At 40.0% G+C, this 27,050-nt stretch overlaps 1 protein-coding gene across 9 annotated transcripts in view; it reads left to right on the top strand.

Moving 5' to 3' along the window:
• The window catches only part of SLC26A7 (solute carrier family 26 member 7), a 566,650-nt gene that overhangs the window by 238,619 nt on the left and 300,981 nt on the right, over positions 1–27,050 (top strand). For all 9 annotated transcript variants that reach the window (XR_014961520.1, XR_014961519.1, XR_014961518.1 and 6 more), the window contains one exon: positions 11,966–12,138. Coding sequence is in view for 6 of the 9 variants with exons in the window: in XM_085605292.1 (XP_085461418.1) it covers positions 11,966–12,138 (173 nt within the window). In the remaining 3 variants the exon portion in view is untranslated. The remainder of the gene's footprint in view (positions 1–11,965; positions 12,139–27,050) is intronic.

The raw sequence follows: 27,050 nt of genomic DNA, 5'->3' as shown, positions 1-27,050 counted from the left end.
ATTAGTAAAATAGGAAATGGAGTTGGGTAGCAGGGGCTTTAACACAAATAGCTCTTTGGGTCTAAGATACGGGGACTCTTCCTAGCAAGGGTCTCAAATTGATCTCATGGAATGCAGCCGGCTTATGCTCTAATAAAAGCAAATTCTTATTCCTGAAAGCGGACATAATATGTATAGAAGAGTTTTGGATTGTAAAGAACTGGTCCATTGAAGAATATATTGCGCTAAGCTGTCCTGCGCTCCCAGTGAATAGAGGACACGCGAAAGGAGGTATTGCCATATTGCTTGCGACAGGTTCTAGATGGATATATAAAGATATCTTCCACGTCTCTGACCTAATTCAGGCAATCAAGCTAGATTTTAAGGAAGAATATGAATGCTTGGGTAGCCTGCTTATTGTAAACACTTATATCCCTCCTGACTCATCTAACACTTAGCTATTAAAAGATCGGTTTGTTTTTATCTCTACTATGATGGATAGAGAAGATTGTAGGCATTTCTTGCTGATCGGCGATTTGAAAGCCAATGCCTCTTCCCACAGTGTAAGGTTATTTCCTAATGCCTCAAAAGATGAAGCCCTAAAAATCTCTCCTGCCTTGTTTCCGAATAATAGTTGGGTTGATATAAGAGGTGTGATTTTACTTAAAGGCTTGAAATATTTAGACCTATTAATTGCAAATGGGAGAATAGGAAATGATATCCCAGCAAAAATAACACATACATTGTCCACTGGAGGAACTATTCTCAATTACTTAATTGTTTCAGCAGATTTCTTCAGTAAGCTCTCTTATATGGAAGTTCTGGAAAATCTGTATAGTGACCATATGGTGATCCCCTCCAAAATCGAGATGACCTGTGTCAAGGTAGATTCATGGAATTATAAGGCTAAAGGACTGGTGGCCGGTCCCTTGCTGTAAAAGGCAGGTCCCCCTTCAATTTAAGAAAAATCTAAAAACTGTTTTTTTCATCTAATCTGACCCTCTCTATTTCTCAAGGCTGCGCCGGGTCACTCTTGAGTATCTGTGCGCGTTATAAGTGTTAATAACAGAACATAAATCTGTAGGTTTTAATAAAACAAACGGTAGAATCCATTGGAATTTTAAAGCTGCTTCAAAATTTAAAAAGACCCTAACAGTTTTAATAGGAGACCAGCAGTTTATAGTAGAGGGAGATTTACACCCTCCCCAGTTTGATCTGCTGGAATCTCATGGTCGCAGTATAAGTACCCTGGATACGTCATGTAAAATTAACTTTTTACCAATTGAACAAAGACCGCCTTTTAATCTACTTCTTCATATAAATAGGGAAATGAATAAATTAGTGAGGGCCCAATGCCTGCACTTTTCCCTCGAATGAAGTAAATTAATAAATCTATTAAAGTGGAAAAGACTGAGGAAAAAACGTTCCCCAAGACAAAAAAAGGAAGACCATGAATGGGTCCAGTTAAAAGAGGCACCCTCAAAAAACAACGCTAAGTGGTATTGGGAAATAATCGCAGATAGTTGCGGTACCAGAGTAAAATCCCTCCCAATTCCTATAAAAGAAGAAGAATGGAAACATCATCTTGTAGAACTTCATTCTGCGAACCTCAATTCATCTGGCTCTGCCCCCATTTCAACAAATCCCTCTAATATTCCTGAATCCAGCTATGCACCTTCAAAGAGTGAAGTTGTAGGACTTATTAAAAAGCATGAGAGCTTCAGGAGCAATGGGACCTATGACACTAATTAAAGAAGAGCCCCTGCTGTGGGCTACATATCTTACTCCTCTTTTTAATTGCTGTTACATGCAAGAGAAGACTCCCCCTTCATGGTATGGTAGTATCCTAATTCCACTATATAAAAAGGGTCTTAGACACATTCCAGGTAACTACCGGCAAATAGCTCTATTAGACGCAGTGGGGAAAATATTTGTACGCAGTATTTTAGACCATCTCACTGACTGGGTGGTGGAGGAGAAAATTCTCCCCATAGAACAAGCAGAATTTAGAAAAAATAATTACATCCTGGATAACATCAGTATGTTGAAATGAATAAAGGAGAAGTACACTTTTTCGCAGGTCAAACGTATATGTGGCATTTATAGATTGCTCAACAGCCTTTGATAAGGTAGACCGGCCATTACTTTGGAACAAAATTGCAAAAATTGAGACTGCCTGCCCCCCTATTATCACTAATTATTTCCCTGCACTCAGGTACGTGGTGCCAGGTGCTATAGGGGGAAATCAGCTCCTATCAGAAAATGACCTGAAGCAAGGCTGTCTACTAGCCCAACTTATCTTTTCACTGTATGTAGCAGATTTACCTGAATTCTTTTCTCCCCGAATAGGAGACGTACCGAAGATAGGCAGCCGCCCTTTTGCATGTCTTATGTACTCAGATGACATTGCAATTATGGATCTGACTCCCAATGAGCTGAATAAAAAGTTGATGTCACTGCAGAAATATACACTGGCACAGTTTTTTAAGATAAATGTTTCTAAAATTAAAGTTCTGATCATGAAATATAGTAGGAGCATAAAATTATATAATTTTAACTAGAGAATTGGCTCAGAAAATCTTGAGATTGTAGATTCTTATCTCTACCTGGGGACGGTAATAACGGGCAGCACAAAGAATAAGCCACATATTGAACATAGCTCTTGTAAAGCTGCATTGCATGCAAATGGTTTATGTTATATTATGTTATAATGTACTTATAATGCGCACAGATACTCAAGAGTGTCCCGGCGCGGAGAGTGACCGTAGCAGTGTGGAGCAGAGAATAAAATGGACAGATTAAAAAGAAGGGTTTTTAGTTGTTTTTTGAAGAGCCTAGGGTCCTGAGTATTCCGCAGTTCCATGGGAAGGGAATTCCATGCCACTGCTGCTTTAACGGAGAGGGACTGACCCCCCAGACGCATCCTGCGATAATGGGGGATCACCACCCGTCGTTGAGTGGCTGAGCGCAGAGATCTGCTGGGGGCATAGAAGGCAAAGCGCCTCCTGATATACGTCGGCCCTAAACCATGTAGGGCTCTGTGAGCCAGAGTGAGAGCTTTAAATTGCACTCTATGATCCACAGGGAGCCAATGCATATCCCGCATATGTTGTCTGACGCTCGATCTTCCAGAGATATTAAACAGAAGTCTGGCCGCAGCATTCTGTATAGTTTGTAATTTTTTTAGCAAGTAGCCAGGAATGTCAATGTACAGGGCATTTAGCAATCAACAGGGGTATACCCAAATAACCGTTTATAAACCTGGGTCAAGGACGTAGTTTTATAAAATCAAAGAATGGTATAAAGGAATATACACAAATGTTTTTGAGTAGAGCACGTTTAATTACTCTCTCTCCAATTATTATTTTAGAAGAATTATATCAAAACATATTTACACTCTACATAGATAATGGCACCTAATCAAGAAGAAAGCAATACATGTATCCACAAAAAATGTACATACACAATAACATGACAGAAATCACAACATACAATACATAAAACAAAAAACATCAATATATAATACAATAACCCTAAAGAAAAATAATTTCCACTAGTGTCCTCCTTGCAACTCTGGAAGGACCACTAAGAGGTAGTCCAGATAGTACACTTAGAGTCTTTTAATTAATATAGGCCATCCCAGTGTACCATCATGCAATGTCAAATCATCACTATATTTCCAACGACTCCTCCTTTTGAAATGTCTACGCGACTACGTTTCGGCCTTAATCCTTCTTCGGCCTCCTCAGGACAGGGTAATACATTACTGTACAAAAACTAAAAAATAATAAAACAACAATAATTTTACTTCAGCCCTCAATAGCGTAAGGAATAAGCTGGTTAAGAATAGCCGCTGCCCTAAGTGTCCTGAAATCGCCAGTGAGCCTATGGCACTCCTACTACCCACTACAAAAAATCTGATAAAGAATATATATATTTTATATACAATATACACCTCGTGTAAAGTCAAAAGGAAAACTAAAAATGAAAACTCGACCCCACCACACCGGGTGATATTCAGCATTAAAATAAAAATGAAAATAAGAGTGATAGTGACTACATGCCCAGATGCTCCACTCGATGGAGACGAAGAAGAAGACCAAACGTAAACAGCAGGGCTACCATGTACTTACATCTCACAGGCTAGTCCCGCAGCCACAATTTCACAATAGGTGACAATTTCTAATTATCAAGGTGCTGGGGAAGACTGTGCACCTGGAAAAATGATATGGACACTTCTCGTGAGTTCAAGCGCCATAACTCAAACAAGATGTATCAGGCTCAAAAATGCCTCGTGGACCAATGGGCTTACCTCCCTAGCCCAATGGCGGACCTCCCTCATTCAAAACGCCAATGCCACTTGTTCATTATCCTCCACCATCGGCGATTTCGCGAGTCAAATAAAACCTAAATAAAGCGAACATATAACAATGCAATCAATGTCCCGTCTTATCTGCACTCAGCAAGGGAGCGCACGCAATGCTACCGCGTTAAACCATAGCGCACTTACTTTAACGCTAATATCGAGTCCAGTCACTTCTCCGATCCTCTGTTATACACCTGCCTCCAAAATGTATCCGGTGATAGCTATACCTTCTACGGACTTATATCCCCTGTCCGACGTACGTCATGACGTCATAAGGGCATGGAAATAGAAAGAGGGCAGGAAAACCTCCATATTCTAAATAATATGCAAGCGGTAGCCATATTAACAGGGCAATTCATCCACTGAATCTACTAAAAAACATATACTGCGAAATTGACAAATAATAGCGTCGTCCTCCTGTCCCTTCAATTCAAGATAGGGACAATTGCCATGTAAATGAATAAAACAAAAACATTTACAATGAACATAAAAATAAAACATAGTAATTTTGCCATCCCAAAATACAGTAACTCCTTGATCTAGACTACACATCCGCTCGAAACCATTTTTGATAGAGCGGGGGAGACTATATACGTCTACTCTGTGAATAACCAAGTGAAAAAATATATAAATACCTTCATTTATTGGGGAGGAGTGACTCCCAGGCAACACAGGACACACTCAAAATAGGACAGCCACCAATTCTACCATCCACCTCACGCAAAACGCATAGAGGGCTGAGCAATTCAATCACTCATCTATTCAACAATATATACAAAATATACCAATGTACATCCCCTAAAAAACAATACAAACATCAATAATAGAGAAACGTCAATGTTGTTTTTCCACATGGCATCAATGCTGTTTTTCCATAACATCAAAATCCAAAGTTCAATCCTCTCCCCTTCCCAACGTACTCATCAGACTGCAAAAGTATTCAAGTATTCAGATTAAGGCCCAGATTTCATCATGGTCATTCAATCCCTGTGTGGATGTATGATACCGTTCTATCATGTGAGCCTCTAGGCGATTCAAGTTACTTTGCAATGTTATTTTATTGGGAGCTTTCACCACCGCTAGCACAGACCAATAAAGGTCATTCTCGCCATGATTCATTTCAATAAAATGTTGGACCATAGGAGCCCCTAAGGTTCCACAGCGTATGCGAGATTTGTGCTGTAAAATCCGCATCTTGATGGTTTGAGTCGTCTGTCCAATATATGTTTTTACACAAGGGCACGTAACTGAATACACCACGTTTTTAGTATTGCAGTTAGAGAAACTCAACTGCAAGTGTAATACATTATTTATTTCTACAGACTTAGAATCTTTAGTTTGCGGGCACACAGCACACCCATTGCACCTATAGTGCCCTATGAGGGCTGGTAGACCCATCATTCCTCGCAGATCAACTGGTGCAAGTGATGGGCGTGTGGCTTTAACCAGATAATTTCTCAGGTTCTTTCCTCCTCAATGGCTTAGGAATATTCAAATGTTCTATTGGCCTTAGATTTACCTTATTCGCCTTAGGGTTAAAAGTCAGTACACAAACCAATTGTTCTGTCTCTTGTCTAGTTTTGGGAGTGAGTAGAATTTCCCTGGGGGTATACCATGCTCTTTTTAAGGCTCCTCTGACCAGCTTTCTTGGATATCCTCTTGTGATAAGTTTTTTCTGCAAAATCTTGGCATTCCTAAAATAATCATTTTATCAGTACAGTTGCGGCATACTCTCAAAAACTGCCCATAGGGCAAATTGTCCTTGAGGTGTCCAGACGTATATTCCAGTAGTGTATTCCGTCGGTGGGCTTGGTGTACAAGTCCACCTCCAATTTCCCTTCCTTGTCCGCAATCCATACATCTAGGAAATTAATTTGATGCCATAGTAAATTTTAAATCTTTCGTCCGAGCACTAAGCCACAAATGGAATTGTTCTAATTGTTCCTGTGACCCCTTCCATATCATAAGCACATTGTCGATGAAGCGTACCCACTCAAGAGTCTGCTCTTTGAAGGGGGATGCTTCATGGAATATGTGTCTCATTTCAAACTGATCCATTACTAGATTGGCAATTTCAGGCGCAAAACAGCAACCCATCCCTACACCTTTAATCTGCAGAAACAAATCCGTTTTAAAGGTGAAAAAATTATTTTTCAGACAAATCCGAGCTAAGGAGAGCAAAAAGTCTGTCGGCACATAATGAGGCCTAGGTCTCTGGTCAAATACCAGCAACATGACCATCAATGCTTCATCCTGAGGTATGTTGGTGTATAGACTCTCGATGTTAAAGGAGACCAGCAGCTGCTGGGATCCATCAAACATCGAGAGTTCTATCTTAGAGATAAGATCCATTGTGTCTCTGATATAGGCCTTTGTTAAAGGTACAAAAGGTTTAAAGAATACATCGATATATTTAGCCAATGGCTCCAAAATGGACCCACAAGCTGCAATAATCGGTCTCCCAGGCGGTTGAGATATATTTTTATGTATTTTAGGGAGTACATGTATATTGGGTACATTCTGTTCAGTGAAATTCAGGGTATTCATATTCCTTCTTACAAAGGTATCCTAATTCCATCGCCTCGGTAGTGAGATGTAGTATCTGTGCTTTTAATCTAGCTGTGGGATTCTCTGTGATAGGGCGATAGTGATCCTTATTACTCAGTTGCCGCATGATTTCTGCATCATACTTTTCATTATCCCATATGACTATCCCCCCCTCCCTTATCCACTGGTTTAATAACCGTGAGGGGATTACAGAAGAGTTCCTTTAAAGCCAACTGTTCCTGTTTTGAAAAATTGGATTTAAATGCAATTTGTTTAGTATTAAGTTGATCTATTTCACGTAGAATTTGATCTTCAAAGATCAAAACCTCCTCTGGCATGGCTGTACGTTGGGGACAAAAAGAGGATTTTTTCTTTAGATCACTGATGTTAATCACTCTGGTATCATTATATTCAGAAAAAAGACCTTAAGTCTGATTTTCCGCAAAAATTGTAAAACTTCGGTTTTAGTAACTTCGGTTTTAGTATCAACAGGATCCTGCAATAATGTTGGGACAAAGGATAAACCTTTTTGTATTATATACTGATGTTTTTTTGTTTTATGTATTTTATGTTGTGATTTATGTCATGTTATTGTGTATGTACATTTTTTGTGCATAGATGTATTGCTTTCTGCTTGATTAGGTGCCATTATCTATGTAGATTTTACATATGTTTTGATATAGTTCTTCTAAAATAATAATTGGAGAGAGAGTAATTAAACGTGCGCTACTCAAAAACATTTGTGTATTTATTCCTTTATACCATTCTTTGATTGTATAAATGTACAGGGCATTGGCATAATCAATGCGGGATAAAATAAGGGCACGGGCCACCATTTCCCTTGCTAACCTAGGTAACATGGGGAAGAACTTTCTAAGTGATTCAAGAGTACCAAAGCATACCCCCGTAAGTTTCTTAATCTGCGTGGAGAACCTAAGGTCCTCTCCAAAGCAGACCCCCAGGTTCTTTGCTGAATTACCAGCTGAATTGGGCCGTGGGTAGTCTGGAGGCCACAGGGTATCTCTAACGGAAGGAGGAAACGGTCCGTACAGGAGGACCTCCGACTTGTCCTCATTGCACTTCAGTTGGGCGTTTGCGAGCCACTTGAAAATAGGCGAAAGACATTTCTGGGCAGTTTCTGATGACAAGTCGTTGTCCTTCCAGGTAAATAGGAGCTGGGTATCATCAGCGTACAGTATGATCTAAGCACCCAGCTCCTCCGCAAGAAAAATCAGAGGTGTAAGATAGATATTAAAGAGCAAAGGGCTCAAAGTAGAGCCTTGTGGTACTCCTGTTGACATTTTCCTGGGGGCCGTGGAAAAAGTGGTATCCAGACCTGCTGACTACGATCCTCCAAAAAGGATTTCAGCCAATCCTAAGTGGGACCAGTAACGCCAATGTTTGTAAATCGGGCAAGAAGTTGTCAGTGGGGCACTGTATCGAAGGCGGCAGAGAGGTCAAGCAAAATCAAGGCCGCCCTGCCACCCGCGTCCAGGCACTCCCTAAATCCCCCAGCCATTTCCATGAGTGCAGTCTCTGTGCTGTATGACGCCCTAAATCCGGATTGGAAAGGGTGAAGAGCACCAGATGACTCAACATAGGCGGCAAGCTGTCTAAAGACCGCTTTTTCACACACCTTTGTCAATGCCAGTAGAAGAGAGATATGGCAATAGCTCGCAAGTTTGGAGGGATCTAGAGTAGGCTTTTTAAAAGTGGCAAAGGTTTGGCTTGTTTCCGATTCAGAGGGACAGTGGCAGTCTGTAAGGATAAATCGATAATAGCATTTTCCTCTGGGTTAACCATCTCCGCGACCCCTGCCAATACCCTAGCTGGACATGGATCTGTAGGAGAGCCCGACTTGAGCTATTTAAGGATAGCCAATGTATCCGACATACCAATGGGGAGAAAATTCGTAAATGAAGGAGCTGACGGGGTGGAAGCTAAAAAGGGGGGGGGAGAAGGGAATCTACCTGCACAGGGAGACCCAACCCTATACTATCTTGGATGTTCTGTATTTTCTCAATAAAGAAAGATAACAGCTCCTGACACCATTGTGATGAAGCCGGCAGAGCAGTATGATCGGCGCAAGGTGATAAAAAGGTCTGGACAATAGAGAAAATGTCCTTGCTGTTTTCGTTAGATTTAGCAATCCGCTTCGCCTAAAAGCTACTTTTCGCCTCCCCAATAGCTTCACAGTAGTCTCTCTCAGCTTTGCGAAGAGCGATTTTAGCCAGGGGACAGTACTCCCGCCTCCAGCGCCGTTCCAGTTTTTTACAGTTTACATATATTTTATAGCTTAAAGACACTTCTTACATTTATTATCAGTTTTTAAAGCAAAAATCCCCTCCACATTGTTATACGATATTTAATCTTTCCCAGTAGAAGACTGGAGTTTCCTATATAAGACAGAAGGCCATATTGTATGCAAACTATATAATTTAAAAACACTGGTCCCGACACCCACTAGCAGATTGGAATTTGGTTTGGTAAGTTCATTTGTTCAAGACTTAGCCAGAGTAATATGATGGGGATACCAGTTAAAGAATAGGGAGTTGTATACCTTAAGGGGTTTTCTACTTCAAGAAATCTTCGGAGGAAAAACACAAATATTGCTTCTCTCGTGACTTCACCTTGGCGCTGAATTATTTCAGTGCAATGGAGGAGTCAGTGACTCTGCTCCCGCTTTTAGAAATTAAATCCTTTTTAAAAAGCACAAGTTATGTGGTTAGCTACCAGAGAGATGTCAAGTATTGTAGATCTAAAGATAATAGCCACATCTAGTACCCCGAGAGTTGCCCAGAAATATCTATCTTGGAACTTAGACTATGGTATTCGCAGATGGCCAACTCCATGCCGCATGAATCTTTTACCAATAAATGATTTAACAGCAAATTGGTCCCCCGCCATGAAAATTGGGAAAAACTGAAATATATGTAACCTGGGCATTCAGTTTTTAAAATTAATTTTGTTTGCCCAGCTTTTTCACCGTATCGTCCTCGATGGCTTCGACCAAACAACATCAAAAGCGTATCATCAGCCCACAAATTTCTCCTCTATCCAAAGAATGAAATAGTGTGTACAAAACTATTTAGCTTTTTTAATGAGTTCCTGAATATATTTTAGTCTTTAATACGCTCTACTTAAATAGGTCCTTTTCACAATAGCACACACTTTATTTATCATAATGAATAAAGAGGAGGACTAGTGACACGAGTTACGAAAACATAATTTTACTCCCCTTATCTCTTGGGATATATGGCATCTTTCACGGTTAGCCATGTTATCCCATGGGATACATGCACTTCTCATGACTATGCTCCTAAGTTCTGGGCCTTTCGTAGTTTTTATTAAGGCTAATGGAGTTTTATACTTTTGGGAATAAATCTTGCACTTGGCTATTGTTACTGCTTAGTTGTCTTTTCGGCACAAAATTTAGCTAAATTTTCACCTTTTAACCATTGCTGTTTTGGGGAAATGACATTTTTTATATAAATGCGTTCGATCTTTCCTTAATTTTTTTTCCGGTATATAATCCTCTGTTGCTACATGAAGCTTTTTATCTAAAATGGATTAATTATGAAGTCGATATTGTCTGGAAATCTAACATTAACAAATTACATATATACTTAACTCGATTTATTTGTTGCAGTGAAGGATTTAATTATGTTATTTAATTTGCTTATTCCATTATAATGGTGATTATTTGTATCCATATTCTGTTTATTCTGTGCCTCTGTTCTTTTCCGATTTGCCTTTGCACATATGTCTTTGCTGATTCAGGGCGAACCTAGAATTGGTTATGAAGGATTTAGATGTCTCCTTCTATAGATAAATTGCTGCCGCTATATACCTATAATTCTAGGTTTTATGTTGAACTTTTAAATGAATTGAAGTGATTTTATTGATATTTTATAAAAATAATTGGTTATGTATTTTATTTATTGTGGTAAAGAACTGAGAATGTACTTTAACATGCTCACTGTGTAATAATTGTGGGTATATCTTTATGTGAACCTCATTGGAGATCCAAATCTTAATAAATATATTGAATTGAATTGGTTATCTCCCTTTCTTAAATGGCAATACCTCAGGACAAGTTAAACATTAGGGGCTCAGTTCACAAACTGCATTTTGTATTATGTTTAATAGTACTACAATAGTACTACTAAAGTCCCACAAAATGTTATTCACAAACCTCCAAGTGCAATTCTCCACCTCATCTCTTTTATCTTGTTTATGGGGAGATCCTCACCTATGTAAGTTTACTACTTAAAGTAGTAAATGTGAGATGGACCAGAAGTGGCTTGAAAAGGGGTATACTTATTACTAAATAAAAGGGGTTTAGGGAGGAGTAAGGAAGGGTTAATTGCACATTAGGGAGGTGTTTAGGGAGGGACATGCTCCCACCCACAAAAGCTAAGCCCTTTCTTTTTCACAAACTGCATTTCTAAAGTTACGCAAGCCAAAAAAGAACCCAAAACAGTACTAATTACTCCAGTGCAAAGCCGAAGTAAGTCCAGCACTTAACATGGCCAACCACTGGTACTGTCACATCCTTCAATAGATTGAATAAATTGATTTGTAGTTTAAATCATTTTAATTTAACATTATTCCCTACGGGGTCTTTATTTTATGCCCTATCTTCATTATTTTCTGTTGTTGAAGTACCAGTGGTTGACCATGTGCTGGGCTGAACTTACTACTGTTTTTGGCAGCATTAATTTACGCTCATAAATTTGACTCCACCGCTTCTTTCAGGGGATGTACACATGAAAGTCTACACTTATGAGTAATGTTACACTCGGATTGTGTGAACAGCAAAAGTAGAAAGTTACTTAAATTTTTAAGATTAAATGATGTGTTAACTCACTAGTGTAAGTTATATGTAAGACAATTGTTTTAGACAAGTGCCTGATATTATTTGTAATCTAAAATGCTTAAAGCATTGTATAATCTTCCAGAAACCCCTGAATTACATTACTGTTTCACCTTCACAAAATCAAGAATATTAATTTGAATAAAAACAGAGAAACACATCGTCTACTGCTCATTTTCTATTCCTTTTCTTTCCAGGGACTTTTGCACTTACTTCTTTGATATCTGCTGGTGCAGTTGAACGCCTGGTTCCTCCAATTAACAGCAGTTCAGCTGCTAACTATTCTCAAGATTTCCTGGGCTTGTCTGATTTTGAGTTTCAAAGAATTGGAGTTGCGGCTGCAGTTACGTTTTTAGGAGGTGTCATTCAGGTAGGTAACTTTTACAGTAGACAAAACGAATGATTTATGGATATTAATGAAAATGTTATTTTATTGTTTATTGGACTGTGCAGAATTACTAAATTTGAGCACTACGTACTTCAACAACCAAAGTTTCTGCACTGCATTGTGCAAGGGGGATGAAGCAGCCCAAAGCCATATTTAGAAAAACTGTCCTGCAGCTGTTCTCTTCCCTTATGCTAGAAGGTGAATGGTTAGAGGAATAAAAGCATACCTCCTGGTATATGGTTCCTACGTATCTTGTAGGACTGAGTATTAGATGAACAAAATTTCATAATAAAGGGTCTGAGTCTTATTTCATCAGTAAATGTTCTTTCGGGTAGGCCACAGTACCGCATCTAAACTCTTAATCCTCCAGAGTTACAGATGCTGTTGGTGACCTCGAACATGACCACTCTTATTCTCATGGAATTTGTTGAAACAGATCCAACCCTTTCATTTGTCACTTTGCATGCCCAAAGTTTCACAAAGAGAAGAGACAATAATACATTTCAAATGTTTATTGAAGTTATCTAATCATTGTAAATAAAGTGAACTATGATTATTAAACAGTTGAGACACATTATTGTTATAAGCATTATTAGAATGGTGAAAAACACAAGCAATTCAACTGTGTTAATTGTTCCTAATGTTACGCCTATTGATCACTAATAACCCTACCGACAGCATGGCGGAGTACACTTCTGCCAGACCCTGTTGGAATGATCTAACCCCTTACCGTGGTGTAATGTCTCAGGAAGCCAGCATCCGTGCATTAAAAAATGCACTCTGTCCCAATGTGCAAGCCAGCCCATATCTGCCTGTGCAGCTATCTTCATTCTTAGGATGAATGTCAAGGTCTGCAGAGCTGCATCTCAGTCTCGGTTCTCAGCAGCTTCCATGATAACTCTGGTATGAAGTTCCTCTCGCCGAGTTCAAAACTGATGCGGTTTAGTTACTAAAACTCCAGCCTTATCTCATTTTGCCAGAGACGCAGAAAAACATATTTTACTTAGTCTGGGCAAAAAAGAGGTGTCTCCTACGAGCATGAAATAAGGCAAGGACATCATGTTCTAGTATGTGTGTTCCTGGAACTAACAGCGCAGACCACAGAAAAACAATGTCTACCAAAAATAAATGCATGCATTACATTTTCTGGTGTTCGTGAAAAACATGTTCAAACCTCCATTCTTAAAAGATGCGAAGTTGAAGAGGAAAACTAAAATGGAGACTAAATGTTATCCCTATAACACTCCAGCTTTGTAGCTACTTCAAGGAGGAATTATTTTTTGATACAGCACATGGTCTAGTAATCTTAGTAGATCAAGATTTGCATCAAAAACAATGGGTGCTTTCACTGTAATGTGTTGAAGTTTGCATATTAAATGCTTTGTAAGTCTAATGTAGAGTTGGCTGGTATAGTCGAGGTATGACAGCAGTAGAGATTCTGAAGCCTGTAATGTATGTGGGAAGCCATACAGAGAAATATCTGTTACATTATTCTCCTAGTGTTTAAGGTGTTTTTCAGCACATTGTTAACCGGCCTATCGAGTAGGAGTTTGAAGTTCATAATCACGCCTATTTACTTTTGTCGCCATGGTGCGAGGGATCGTCTTAGGCCAGGCTGCAGTTTAGCCATACATGTTTGATATTCCACAAGGTAAGATCACAGTTTTTGAGTGATTTATTTTCAGACTATTGTGTGACATCTAGTTTTCTACTGCCTGAAGGGTTTTGGTTGATCTAGTTATCCCAACGTCTGACACTTTTTCCAGTCTAAAAATGAACTGTATGTTGTCATCGTCAGGTAAGTTTAAATGACATCTTATCTCAGGGAGTGGGGACAAATACACCTTGAATAGAAGAGGGGGGACACCTAGCTTTTACGAGAATGCTGCAGGTAGAAATGAAGAGAATGACAGTTTGTGTTCTATCCATGAGGTAGAACTGCATCAATTTTATGGTCATACCCTTTATTGCTTCAGTAATTAACACATCTGTCTTAGTATGTCAATAGTGGATGGTGTTATTAGCATGTCCACAGAGCACCTGGAGTACACCTTACAGTTGTTTATAGAGGCTACAGTGCTCAGATATATCATCGGAGCTTAGGCAAGCATTGTATTGTTCATGGCAACGTCCTTATTTCATTACACGCCAAATATTAGAAAAGGGATAATGAAAATAGTTTGCTGAAAACTAACTGTACTGACTACTTGTGTTTATCATGCTACGGCTTACCTTTGAGAAGTAGAGATACTAGATTAAAAAAAAAAGTCACATTCAGGTAATTTGCAGGACAGGACAGACAAGAGTGAGGTTGCATTTTGCCTTTCATCTTATCGATAACAAGCCCTTACGAATTGTGTAACGTCTGTAACGGCTAACCAGCTATGAGACAGTAGCTAACTATGTGACCGCATGGGCTAGTTACTTTAAATAGTTTCAGCCACATAAATATTTATGGGTTTTTCGGGCAATATTGTTGCTTCGCCTTCCATCTGCAGTGATGCATCACTGACTCTTCATTTTCCCTGGTAATGCATTTCCTTCCCTTTCTTCCAGTCTGACTCTTTGATGATTTTCCTCTTCCAAGATTTTGTGTAACCAAGCATGCTGGCTAGTCTTTTCAGTCTTTAAGCCAGGCTTTCATCCGTTTTCTCAGCACAGCTAAGCTATGAAATCTGTTTCCTCCCCCCCATCCATTCAGTTCATTTCTCCATCTCCCCACTGGTCCAACAGAGCATTCGTCCTCTTTCATGTCATCCTAATGTGCAATTCCTCTTCCCCTTTTCACACTACTATGCAGTTGTTCCCTAATTCAGGGCATCGGTGCTCTATGATTCTTACATGTCCCTGTTTTATTGTTTAATCTTCCACCTGGAACCCATGAGCAGTCATTTTCCCTCTTCCCTCCTTGTTTCCATAGTGTTTCTAGTTCCCCTTCACCTCTTCTTTCAGATTGTTTGCTCCTTCCGACCGGTTATGCATTGCTGTGATGCTCTCTCCTACTAGCTAATTGATCGACCCCTTCCCTTTTCACCTAACCAAGATTTGCAGTCCTTCTGTCTTCTTATACGCTGTTTTAAATCATGCAATTTCCAGTCCACTCTACTGCAGCTTCCTGTACAGATTTGAGGATGGGAACCCAAAACCCTCTATGCAGTTGTATTGCCCCCAAAGTTCTTACGTTTGTTTTATTCTTTGGGCAACGTATTATGGGGCTTCTGATATTGTAGGCACCGTTCAACTGCAGATCTCGTTCTCTTCTGGGACACTCTTGAAATAGATTGAGAAAGATGAAGAAATATGCCTTTAGACTCGCTACTTTGTTTTATCAAGGGGATGGCCCTTTCCACTGCCAAGACAGGCCTTCAGCTGGCGGCAGGTTATAGGATTCAGGTTGCTGTAGCTGCAACTAGGGGTTGTACTTCCTAGCCTCCCATTAAATATTGAACCGAGTAGCATGGACAAGATGGGACACATTTGTGTCTATTTTCTCTCTTTAGTGGAAAGGTTTGCAAACACCATATGCATAGGTTGTACATTTATGAATCGCAAGTATTGGAAAGTGTGCTCATTGGAGATCGTTTGCTATCAGTGGTGGGGCACCTTTCATGAAGGTTATCTTTAGTTGATCACAAACAGCTGTATGTTTGTTTAAAACAGATGATACCTTTAGCGCGAGTGTTTTGTGTTGAAGGCTGTTCACTGTAGCTGTTCGCTTTGTTTGTTTTAATCGATACTGCGGCTCCCTCCCCTCTCCTAAATACGAGGGAAGGTATTTGCACGCATTATTCGTTTTTGCACTGTAACATTTTTAATGTTCCTCAGTTGTTTAAAAAAAAAGTTATTCTCCTGCCCACTTACCTGCACATAAAACTGGCTATACTCCTTGCTACTTAGCGAGTCTTATCAGTTCTCCTGGGGGGTTGTGCCACTAATCGGCCGCCATTTTGGTTAGCGCTCTACGATTCCGTAGTTGGGGCTATTTCAGACAGGATCATGCAAGCGCGCAGCGGGCGCGCCGACGGCGCGCCAGAGTCACGCCAGATTCAAGCCCGTCTTCGCCCATTCGCCGCCAGCAGCCATAATTTCTGGTAGGTTGTTATCATCTACAGCACCTACCTTTAATTCACTTTGCAGATATTTGCATGAGTGTTTAGTGGATCTTAAGCCTGCCCCCTGTAAATCCCCTTCTCATCTTTATCGCATACTGGAGGGCCCATTTCATGCCGAGATTGTAGATTTCAGTGCACTGTGTGCCTTTGCCCCTCTTTTATCACTAGTCCACAGCTTGATTCTAAAGATCCATCTCAATCTTGGAAGAACATTTCTCCTAATCTTTCATCTCCCTTAGGGAAAAATATCGAGTGGAACTGCTTCTTGGCTAATGTTAGGTCTCTTCCCAAGCATGCTACAGACATATGGGATATCCTGACTGATTTAAAACCTGATATGGGTTTCATTACTGAGACCTGGATTAAACCATCCTCCACTCCTGCTATTGCCTTAGCTATTCCGGAGGGTTATCGGATATCGAGATTGGATAGAACAGGCAGAGTGGGTGGGGGTGGTGCAGTTCGGATTACTAAATTTCCCCCTGCTTCCACGGAAAGAATGATTTCTCAGTCACACGCACATACACACATCATACGCTGGTGGGGCCCATAACACCAACATTTATTCTCTCAAACTATCCGTGCCTACCAAGGGATATCAAATCCTAACCACAACTGTTCTTTTTGATAGAGGAAAACCACTTCTCCTGAAACACCCTAACAATTCCTCCATCAAGAGGTCGGTCGAATCATTTAGTTGTTATTTAGTTTAATGGCACTTTAACCAGATCAAACCAGATCAAATAATATTTCAATGAAATAATCACCCGACACAGTAATTCAAATAATGATTTTCTTTATCTAATTTAAATGCAGGTTAAATTTTAATAATGAAATATTATCTTTTGTAATATTTACCTATTCTGGCTAAATGTCGTTCTCGAAGTCAGAACTGGTCCTCAGTAAATTCATCAGAGTTATAAAGTCTCCGTCCTCTCCGTCAGCATAAAGATCTCTGATCATCGATTCTCCGTCAATAGCTTCTGCATAAAGTGGTGTCTAGCGTAGAGTACTCTCTAGTCTACTAATATTTATACTAAAATTTACATATTAAAGTTACATTTTCTCATTTCCCAAGCCAACGATTGGCTGAATTCAAATACATCACAATACATTAGGAAACCTTTTCAAATTTTCCCATGTGGAAGAAGTCTCACAGCAAATGTATTGGAAAGACTAATCCTTAGTCCTAAATGTATCAGTTCGTTGGAAACAGGTTGGGTTCGACAGTTCATATTTCCAAATAGCAACATTTGCTTCACGTTCAGGGGCATTGGCACCTCGCCCAGGGTAGTGTTCATGGGCATGGTCTGACGGGTCACACAAGGGACACGGACGAAGTCAGTGCAGGCGCCTTTCTCCATTGTTCAAATGATGAAGTAATGTACTTTAGTTAGGTTTCAGTCGGTGGCCATCTTTTGGTAGGCCAGAATAGTCAACTTTAAGCAAAGAAACACAAAATCGTAATTAATACATAGAAATTATTAATACAGTGTTATTCCCTTGCTAATACCCTTATGTGTATGCATTTATCTAGCCATATGCAACATTCAAAGCCGTTAATGCTGGTTTATTTAAGCGCAAATCACAATAACATTACTCAAGCAACATTTATCGTTTTAATATGCATACAAACTTAGTTCACTTATTATTTTAGCCATGCAATGCATTCCCACGTGTGTTCTTTCTGTTAATAAGGTTGGTTTAGTACCTTCACATCAAGCTATTAATTATTATAATTAATTATTAATTATTTTAATATAAACTTATATAAATGGATTGGGTATATAAAAAGAAAACCTTTTACCCGCTCCATCAATCCCCCCTTTGGTGATTTTATCACCACAAACAAAACCCACAAAAAATCAATTTATTTCCCCTTTTATGGAAATTCGAAATGTTTTCTTGCTCAATTAAAATTCTGTTTCTCTTTCATCTTCCCTTTTGGTTTTGTCATACATACTCTCTTTCCATTCTTCCAATTCTATCTCATTAAAATCTCTTTCTTGTTTCTTTTCCTTCTTTTTGAAAATTTCTCGTCTAACTTTCTTTTTATTTCTTCTATGTCTGCAACACATACATCCTAATCTAAGTATTAATAATATGAAAATCACACAAGTTAATGGAAATAATATTTTCCCTAATATAGTACTACCTAATTTACCTAAGAAAGCTTTAATAGCAGCCATCTTATTACTAATTCTAGTCCAGATACTTTCAACTTCCAGTGGTTTTATTTCATCATGCAATTTTGTAATATTTTTAATATATACATTTAGATCTTTGCTTTCATCAGAAATGTAAGTGCAACAATGTTGAACTTTCTGCATTCCACAGACTCCACCCTCTTTTGCCAATAAGATATCAAGGGCAAGTTGATTCTGCATAATCATAGCACGCATGGCAACCATTTCAGTGTTTACCAAAAGAAATCCTCCAGCGGTGCTTGTTGACAAGCAATCCACTATGGTTGACAATTTCCGAATATTCCTTGCATTCAAAGATATTCCCACTGCTGGTTTCAAGGCTCCAAAAATATCACCTACAATTTCTAACCACGTTTCTCTTCTGCTACGCATTAGTAGGTTATGTTGTCCACTATTTTCTACTCTATCCATGTGAAAGATTTTTGGAAAGACCAGGCCAACATAACATGTGCCATACCAATGGCCGGGCAACCTGTAATAAGGCTTGTTCCCGCAAATATAGTACAGTCCAGGGGAAACTAGATCTTCTCCGCCTCTAAATCCCCATCCGGATGCAATTAAATATGTATCATGATACTCACTTGTCCCTATATAATAATAATCATATTGGGATCTTTCCCTCATAATGCATAATTTGCCTTTCTGTGGTGAATCTATAGCTATTGTTGGTCTAGTATCACCCTTTTTCTCCTTTTTCCCATCTATTTCCCAAATGTTTTCCCCTTCTTTGTGTCCTGCATTTTTATGTATTTTCAATCTCCTTTCTTCAACCATATCCAAAAATGTTTTCTCTTCTGTCTTTAAACTGCAAGTTAAATTGTTTCTAAAAATATATTCTAAAGTTAGTTCTTTAATTTTTATAAAAATCTCACCTAGTACATTAGCAGTTTTGGCTGGATTCAATTCATTATTCATGGGCAATTGTCCAAGAATGTTATCTATATTAGACAGATTATACTCTAATTTACCTACTTGATAAAATATACTGGTTAAAACGCTACATGTTATTCCATAAGTTGCTGGAAGGTGATAAGTCGCCCCTTCTGAAACAGAGGCAGGTAATTGCATACATACGTAGCAATCCCTTACGTCCATTGTTCTTACATATTCATACAATAATTTCGAAAAAACATTTCTAGAAAAATCAGTTATAGACCTATCCTTGTGCATGTGCTCAGTGCTTGTTTTAAATGGAACTACCTTTTGTGAACTCTTCACTATGTTAGTCATATTCTCTGTATGCCCTTCTAGTGTATCTAAAGTTACTTTGAAAGAGATCAAAAGAGCGAGTACGCTCCAAAGAAGCATTAATAGTCCTGTACAACAACAACATGTGTTGCACCATCTTCTCATAAAGGTACATCTACTCTTGTTATCATCTGTGTTAGCCATCTTGTTAAAATTGACCGTGTCTTTTGACTTAGCCTCTTCTACTCCGCTTCTGGTAGTTTTCTTGCAAGAGCTAGGCCCTTATCAGGTGATCCAAATACTTCAATTTCTTATTCAATCCTTTATATTTATACAAAGACCTTCTTGAAATCACTCAGCTTGGCCTCTCGTCGTTTTTCACTTCCTTCTCGTCATCCACATACAGAATTTCCTGATCTTCCGCTTCTTCTCCGATATCGGATAGGATTACTTTCAGGATTTCCGCTGTTTCTTCTTCCTTCAATACTTTCAGTAAAGCCTCCTCTGGATTTCCTTGACTATCTACCTCTTCTCCTTGTTCAGGCAGTGCCACGTACGTCCATTCAGGTGACTTATACTTCTGGTTTGGTTTTCTCGATCGTTTGTTTGCTTCAGACACTTCTGTCTCTCCCTCTTTTTCTCTGTGCTGACTTGTTACTTCATTCACTTTTTCAGCTTCTGAGGGTTTGACTCGTGTCAATCGATATCTCATCTCTTTATTTTGTTTGGCCAAAGGTCTCCTTTAGCATTCCTTCTTGTTTTGCCGTCTTTACTGTTTCTTTCCTCAATCCAAGTTCTCTTCCTTAGAACTCGACCCTCTGGTATTTCAGTTTCACTGTCTTCAGATTCTGTCTCGTTTGGTTTTTCTTTTTCAATAGTCTCTTTTTCCACCTCTTGTGTTTGCCCTACTTCTGTCCCTCCTCGGGTCTCCGGCACGCAATTTTCCTGCTGACTACTTGTCCCTTCACCTAGCTGTGTGTTGCAGTTCCCTACACCTCCTCGGGGGTCTTCCGCAATCTGTCCCTATCTCTCTGTGACTGTCCCTTCTTCTCCTTCCAGAATTTCCTCAGGTGGAACTTCTTCTACTCTCTCATCTGGTGTAAATGTTACTTCTGACGGGACATTCTTTTCTTTTTTCTGTGCTCGCCACTGACGTTTTGCCCGTCTCCAGAATCTGAACCATCTGAAATCTGTAATCTCTTTCTCAGAATTTCTTCTCTTGGAGTCTGAACTAGTCTTGGCTCCTTTGCCCCCCCTTTCAGGATTTTCTTTTGATTTTGCATTCTCATCGCCTGAATCATCACTTGATCCTGATTCATCGAAATGTTCTTTTTCAATGCTATCTGCTGGATTTGGAACTCTCAAAGTGTGACTCGCATGTATCCAATTTTTCAGTCCAGCACACTTCACAGCTGTTGTTGTAGTCAATATCACTTGCCTTGGCCTTCCCCACCTTGGAACCAAGCAATTCCTTCTTCTGTGGACTTTTATTCTCACCCAGTCACCTGGGCTTAGGTCATGGGCTGGTTTTCTCTCAAGGGTGGTGGCGTCCACTCCAACCTGGTGAAACACAGAATGGACTGCGTCAGCCAGGCCTTTACAGTAATCCAAAATCATGTCATCAGTTATTGTCATCAACTTGTTGACTGGAACAAATACGTGTCTCATGGCTCGTCCCATCATAATTTCGTGGGGACTCAAACCTGTAGTTCTGTCTGGAGTAGATCTAATTGTCATCAAGACTAGAGGCAAGACATCAGGCCATTTCATTCCTGTGGCTAAACACATTTTTCCTATTCTGTTTTTGATAGTACCATTTATTTGCTCAACCACACCAGAAGCCTCTGGTCGATATGCACAGTGTAGTTTTTGCTGTACACCCAATGCTTCACAAATCAATTTCATGATCTCATTGTAAAAGTGTCCTCCTCTGTCTGATTCTATGGTTATTGGGAACCTGTATCTTGGGATGAATTCCCTCAACAAGAGCTTGGCCACTGTGATTCCATCATTTCTTCTTGTTGGGTATGCCTCCACCCACCTGGAAAACAAACAAACTACCACCAGAACATACCTCAACTTGTTATAAGGTGGCATTTCAATGAAATCTATTTGCATTCTGGTGAAGGGTCCTCCCTCTCGGCCTATTGTGCCTAGGCTCACCACTGTTTTCCTTCCAGGATTGTACTGCTGACATATAAGGCATCTTTGACAGAGACTCTCGGCTATCAACCTGAATTTTGCATTGTACCAGGTCTGCTTAAAAGCCCTTATCATGGCATCTCTTCCCAGATGTCCTTGGCCATGATACATCCGTGCCATGGTTGACATCATGCTATCAGGCATTACTGGTCTTCCATCCCGATAGACCCACACATGATCTTTCTCCCTTGGTGCACAACCTGCTTTTACCCAATGCTCCATTTCTTCATCTCCTGCTTCATCCTGCAACTGCCTCACTTCTTCCCATGTTCCCACAACGTTAGTAAACATTATGGAGCAAGAAAACATTCCCTTTTCCTTGGCCCTATTGATCGAATATTGATTTCGGGCACAGTACTGAGCCATGTCATTGGCATAGCGATTCCCAGTAGTGATATAATCACTACCCTGACTATGAGCAGCACATTTTACCACTGACAATTCCTTTGGCAACTGTATTGCCTCCAGCAATTTTCCCACCACTTCTGCATTCTTTATAGGAGTTCCACTTGAGGTCAGGAAACCTCTCTGCAGCCAAAGTTGGTCAAAATCGTGGACGACTCCAAAGCCATACTGGCTGTCTGTTATCACAGTCACTCTCACATTCTTCCCAATTTTGCATGCCCTAGTCAATGCCACTAGTTCTGCTACTTGAGCGGATTTAACTCCTTTCAAGTGTGATGCTTCTATGACTGCAGCAACTGTGCATATAGCATAGGCTGCACTCAACAATCCTTCATCTGTTCTCAAGCACGACCCATCCACAAACAACACATAATCACTTTCTGGTAAGGGTAAATCTTTTATGTCAGGTCGAGGTTTCGTGCAATAGTCAAGCACATCCAGACAATCATGATCAACATCATCTCTTACCTCCACTCTCTCTGCATCAGGCAAAAGTGTAGTTGGATTCACATTCACACATCTTTCCAGACTCACATTGGTTGCACCTAGAATGACCTTCTCATACTTAGTCAGCCGACTATGTGACATGAACTGTGTTCGGCTCCTCGTTAAGAGGATCGCCACATTATGAGGTACAAACACTCTTACTGGATACCCCATCATGATTCCCTCACTCTGCTCTAGGCTTCGGCATGTAGCAGCTACTGCTTTCAGACATCCTGGCAGACCTACCGCCACTGGATCTAACATTGATGAAAAATATGCCACTGGTCTCCTTTACCTTCCATGTTTCTGTATTAACACTGAGAGTGCACATCCGTTTCTCTCACTGCAGTATAACTCAAATTCTTTCTCATAGTCTGTCATTCCCAGAGCTGGGGCTTCACAAAGACTGTTCTTTAGCTGTCTGAATGCTGCCAATTCTTCTTTCTTCAGTTCAAGGGTGTCTTTAACCTTACTTTTTGTCAATTTTACCAATGGTTTGGCAATCAGGGAAAAATTACTTATCCACTGACGACAGTAGCCAACCATCCCTAGGAACATTCTCACCTCTCTTTGGGTCATTGGAGCTCTCATTCCTCTAATAATTCTGATCCTGTCTATGGTTACTTTTCTCAGCCCTTTTTCAATGGTATGACCCAAATATTGTACTTCTTTTTTACAGTATTGCAATTTTGTCGGAGATACCTTTAGTCCTCCATCTGCCAAATGATTCAGCAAAGCTATTGTGTCCGTTTCACAAGCCTTGCGTGTTTTTGACGCCGCCAATAGGTCGTCAATATACTGGACCAAAACTGAATTTTCAGGCATGGTAAGACTTTCCAGAGATTTCTTTAGCAACTGATTGAAAATTGAGGGGCTCTCTGTGTACCCCTGTGGGATTAGGCACCATGCCAAAATACGTTCTCCAAACCGAAATGCAAAAATCGGCTGGCTGTCATGATGCAACGGAATGGAAAAGAAAGCATGACATAAATCAATTACTGTGTACCATTCTGCATCATGGGGAATCTAATATAAAATCACTGATGGATTTGGAACAATGGGACAACATGACACAACAATCTTGTTAATTTTTCTCAAATCTTGCACAATCCTGAACTTCCCATTGGGCTTTTTCAGTCCCATTATAGGTGAGTTACATGGACTGCTCATTATTTCTCTCAACACTCTCTGTTGAATCATTTTCTCAATTAAAGGTGTCACCCCTTCAATTATTTCCGGTGGTAGTCTATATTGGGGAATGTTTGGATAAACTACTCCTTCTTTTAGTGTAATCTTTACTGGATCTATATTTCTCATAAGGCCTACATCTTCTCCGGTAAAATTCCAGACTCCTGCCTTCACTGACTGCTTCAATTCTTTGGGTAATTCATCTGGGTTAAATACTGCATAAGTTCCTGTAATTCCATTTTCTTGATTAGCTATTGTCATCTTGTACAGTACATCCTCATCTGGTGTCTCAAATGCTATTCCGTCTTGAGTACAGAATATGGTGCAATTCATTTTGCACAGAAGGTCTCTTCCTAACAGATTCACAGGACTAGTATCGCACACCACAAATCGGTGCATGTCTGTGAATTTCCCTATTGTAACCTTTACCGGTTCGGTAAGGTAGGTCCTAATCTGGGTGTTTGACACACCAACTACTTGGATTGTTTCATCCGAGAGAGGAAGATTTTTCACATCTGCTGACCTGACAGTAGATCGCGTAGCTCCAGTGTCTACTAGAAAAGTAATGTTTTCATCATTAACTTTCCCATCCACAAATGGTCCTGTCTGATCTATTTCTAGAGTTGCGCCAAGTACGCACCCTTCTTCCTCTCTTCGGCACGTCAATAAATCTTCTCTGACTCACTCTCGTCATTTCGCAGCCAATATTGTGACACAGCGCTCGCGCGTTGCGGTTTGTTTACCTGTTCTTCATTGTAGAATCCCGCTTCCTTGCTATATCCTTGGGTGTTTCTGCTTTGCGGTAATGGCGGTTTTGGCACCTGATTCTGTGGATTAACAGCCTTCTGCTGTTGCTGCGGTGGGCCACTCACCTCACACTGCACCTGTGGATTCAATGATGGATTTTCATTATTAGTACTTGGTGGATATTTACACTCAGATTTCCAGTGCCCTAACCTCCCGCAATTGTGGCATGGAAACTTCTTTTTAGCTTCTTCTATATTACCCTTTCCTTTTCCTGGGCCAAATCTCGGTTTAATACCTGGGTTATTAGCTTGTTCAACCAGCTGAGCTTTCTGTCTCTCTGCGACTTTCACTTGAACCCACATTGCCTTTTCTTTTAGTTTCCGCTGCTTTGCCTCAATCTCATCACTAAAGTATTTAGCATGCCTTAGGATCTCATCTATTTTCTTGCTCTGCCAGTGTACGGTATGCTGCTTTATCATTTCCCCAATTTCGGGACGCAGACCATACACAAATCTGTACACAAAATGACTTAGGTCCTTTTCTCCCAGATTTTCATCTCCAGTGAACTGTTTGAAAGCTAATATTAGCCTTTCATAGTAAGCGTGAACTGATTCTTTCGCTTCCTGATGTGTTCGATCTATTTTAACCCAGTCTGTTTCTTTGGGAGGCACTTTGTTTTTCAAAAACACCATAACTTGTTCATATTTCTTCATTACCTCAGGGTCTGGTGCTCCTGTTTTGGGATCTCTCGGGTATTCTTTAGTTGGCCAATCTATGACTATCTTGCATTCTGCCCATAAGTCTGCTGGCACTATTATATCAAATAAGCTATTCAGATCAATCCACAGCACTTTCGACAATTTAATAAATCTGTCTACCTGTCTGTACCACTCGACCGGCTTTTCTCGTAATCGAGGGAAGTCATTTGTAAATGACAAAATGTCCTGTCTTGTCCATGGGAAATGCACATATCCCCCTCCTGGAATCTCTCTCATGGGGAACTCTGTCACTACCTTTTCCTTTTCTCTCACAGGAAACGCTGGAAAAGTTCTGTCTGAGGTATCATCCTGCTTCCTATACCACCTGCTTTTCCATTTGTCCACATCTCCCCATTTCCTCAACACTGTGATTATGTCCCTAATCTGCCCTATTCGTCCTGCAGTGTTCAGATTCTCAATATCCTTTTCCGTGAAATCCACTTGGTAAGGCTTCTGTAAAGCTTTTACCTTGTCCATGTCAATTCCCATTTCACTTGCTATTTTAGCTAGTCTGTCATGTAAATTCTTTGCTCTCCAAGTGATGCTTTTACACAAAAACAACAATTCCTCATCTTGGTAAATTTTCAGCTTTTCTGTGGGAATGGTCCCTACTATTAATTCTTCTAACACCATCCGTAATTTTGCCACATCAATGGTTTGGGATTCCTTCTCTTTACCTTGCAAACCCTTCAGCCATTCACTCAATTCGTCTGTAGTTATACCCACTGATTTTTCTACATTTCCTGGTTCTGTTAGTCTCTGTGGTTCTAATATTGGTCCCCCTACCATTCTGCTTCTTTCTACAGTTTCAGGGTTATAAAATGGGTTATTTGACACATGTAGTTCACCCTCACTCATGGTGTGTCTCCAAGGATTCTCTTTTGCTCTCATCAGGGGCTGTTCCGCTTGTCTATTGTTCACATACGGAACTGTTAGACCATGCTCACTTTCTTTCTGCTTCTCAAAAATGGGCATAACTGGACCTATGGTCACAGGAACTGTAACTGCTTCTAGATTTTTAGTCAATTCTCTTATTTTCTCTGTCAGTTCTAACGTGTTTTTTGCTAGTTCCCTCGAATTTTCTCACACTACTTTATTTTCCATCTCTCGTTCCCTAAGAGAATTCCTTCTCTTTACCTCTGGAGTCGTAACTTCTGTTTTAATGATTCACAGAGTTTCCCTCACTGGTGTACCTGCGTTTGGCGATTCTGATTCCTGCCTGTATGGAGGTGGACTTTTGTAAAACATATCCTCTAAGACATCGTCTTCTGTTTCATTTGCTCCGTACCTTCTGGTTTCTACATTATGTTTCTTCTCTATGCATTTCCTTCCCTCACTTTCCCCTGCAGTTCTTACTGGAAACAATCCTTCAGTCATACTTGCGTCTCGCCACCTTCTCATTCGATCACAATGAGTTTCGCGATCGTTTGGCCGTCCGAACATATATCTGTATCTACTGCCATTTCTCTGTTTTTCTCGCTCATGCATTTCGTCTTCCCACTCTGTTAACGCCTCAAACTGCGTAGACCTAGGTCGCGGATCTAAGCTCATCATCCTCTCCCGTAAATTTCTTAATATTGCCAAATTAAAGGAACCATTTT

This window comes from Triturus cristatus, chromosome 5_1 (assembly GCF_964204655.1).
Source record: "Triturus cristatus chromosome 5_1, aTriCri1.1, whole genome shotgun sequence".
NCBI lineage: Eukaryota > Metazoa > Chordata > Amphibia > Caudata > Salamandridae > Triturus > Triturus cristatus.
This window is presented reverse-complemented; position numbering and strand designations above follow the sequence as displayed.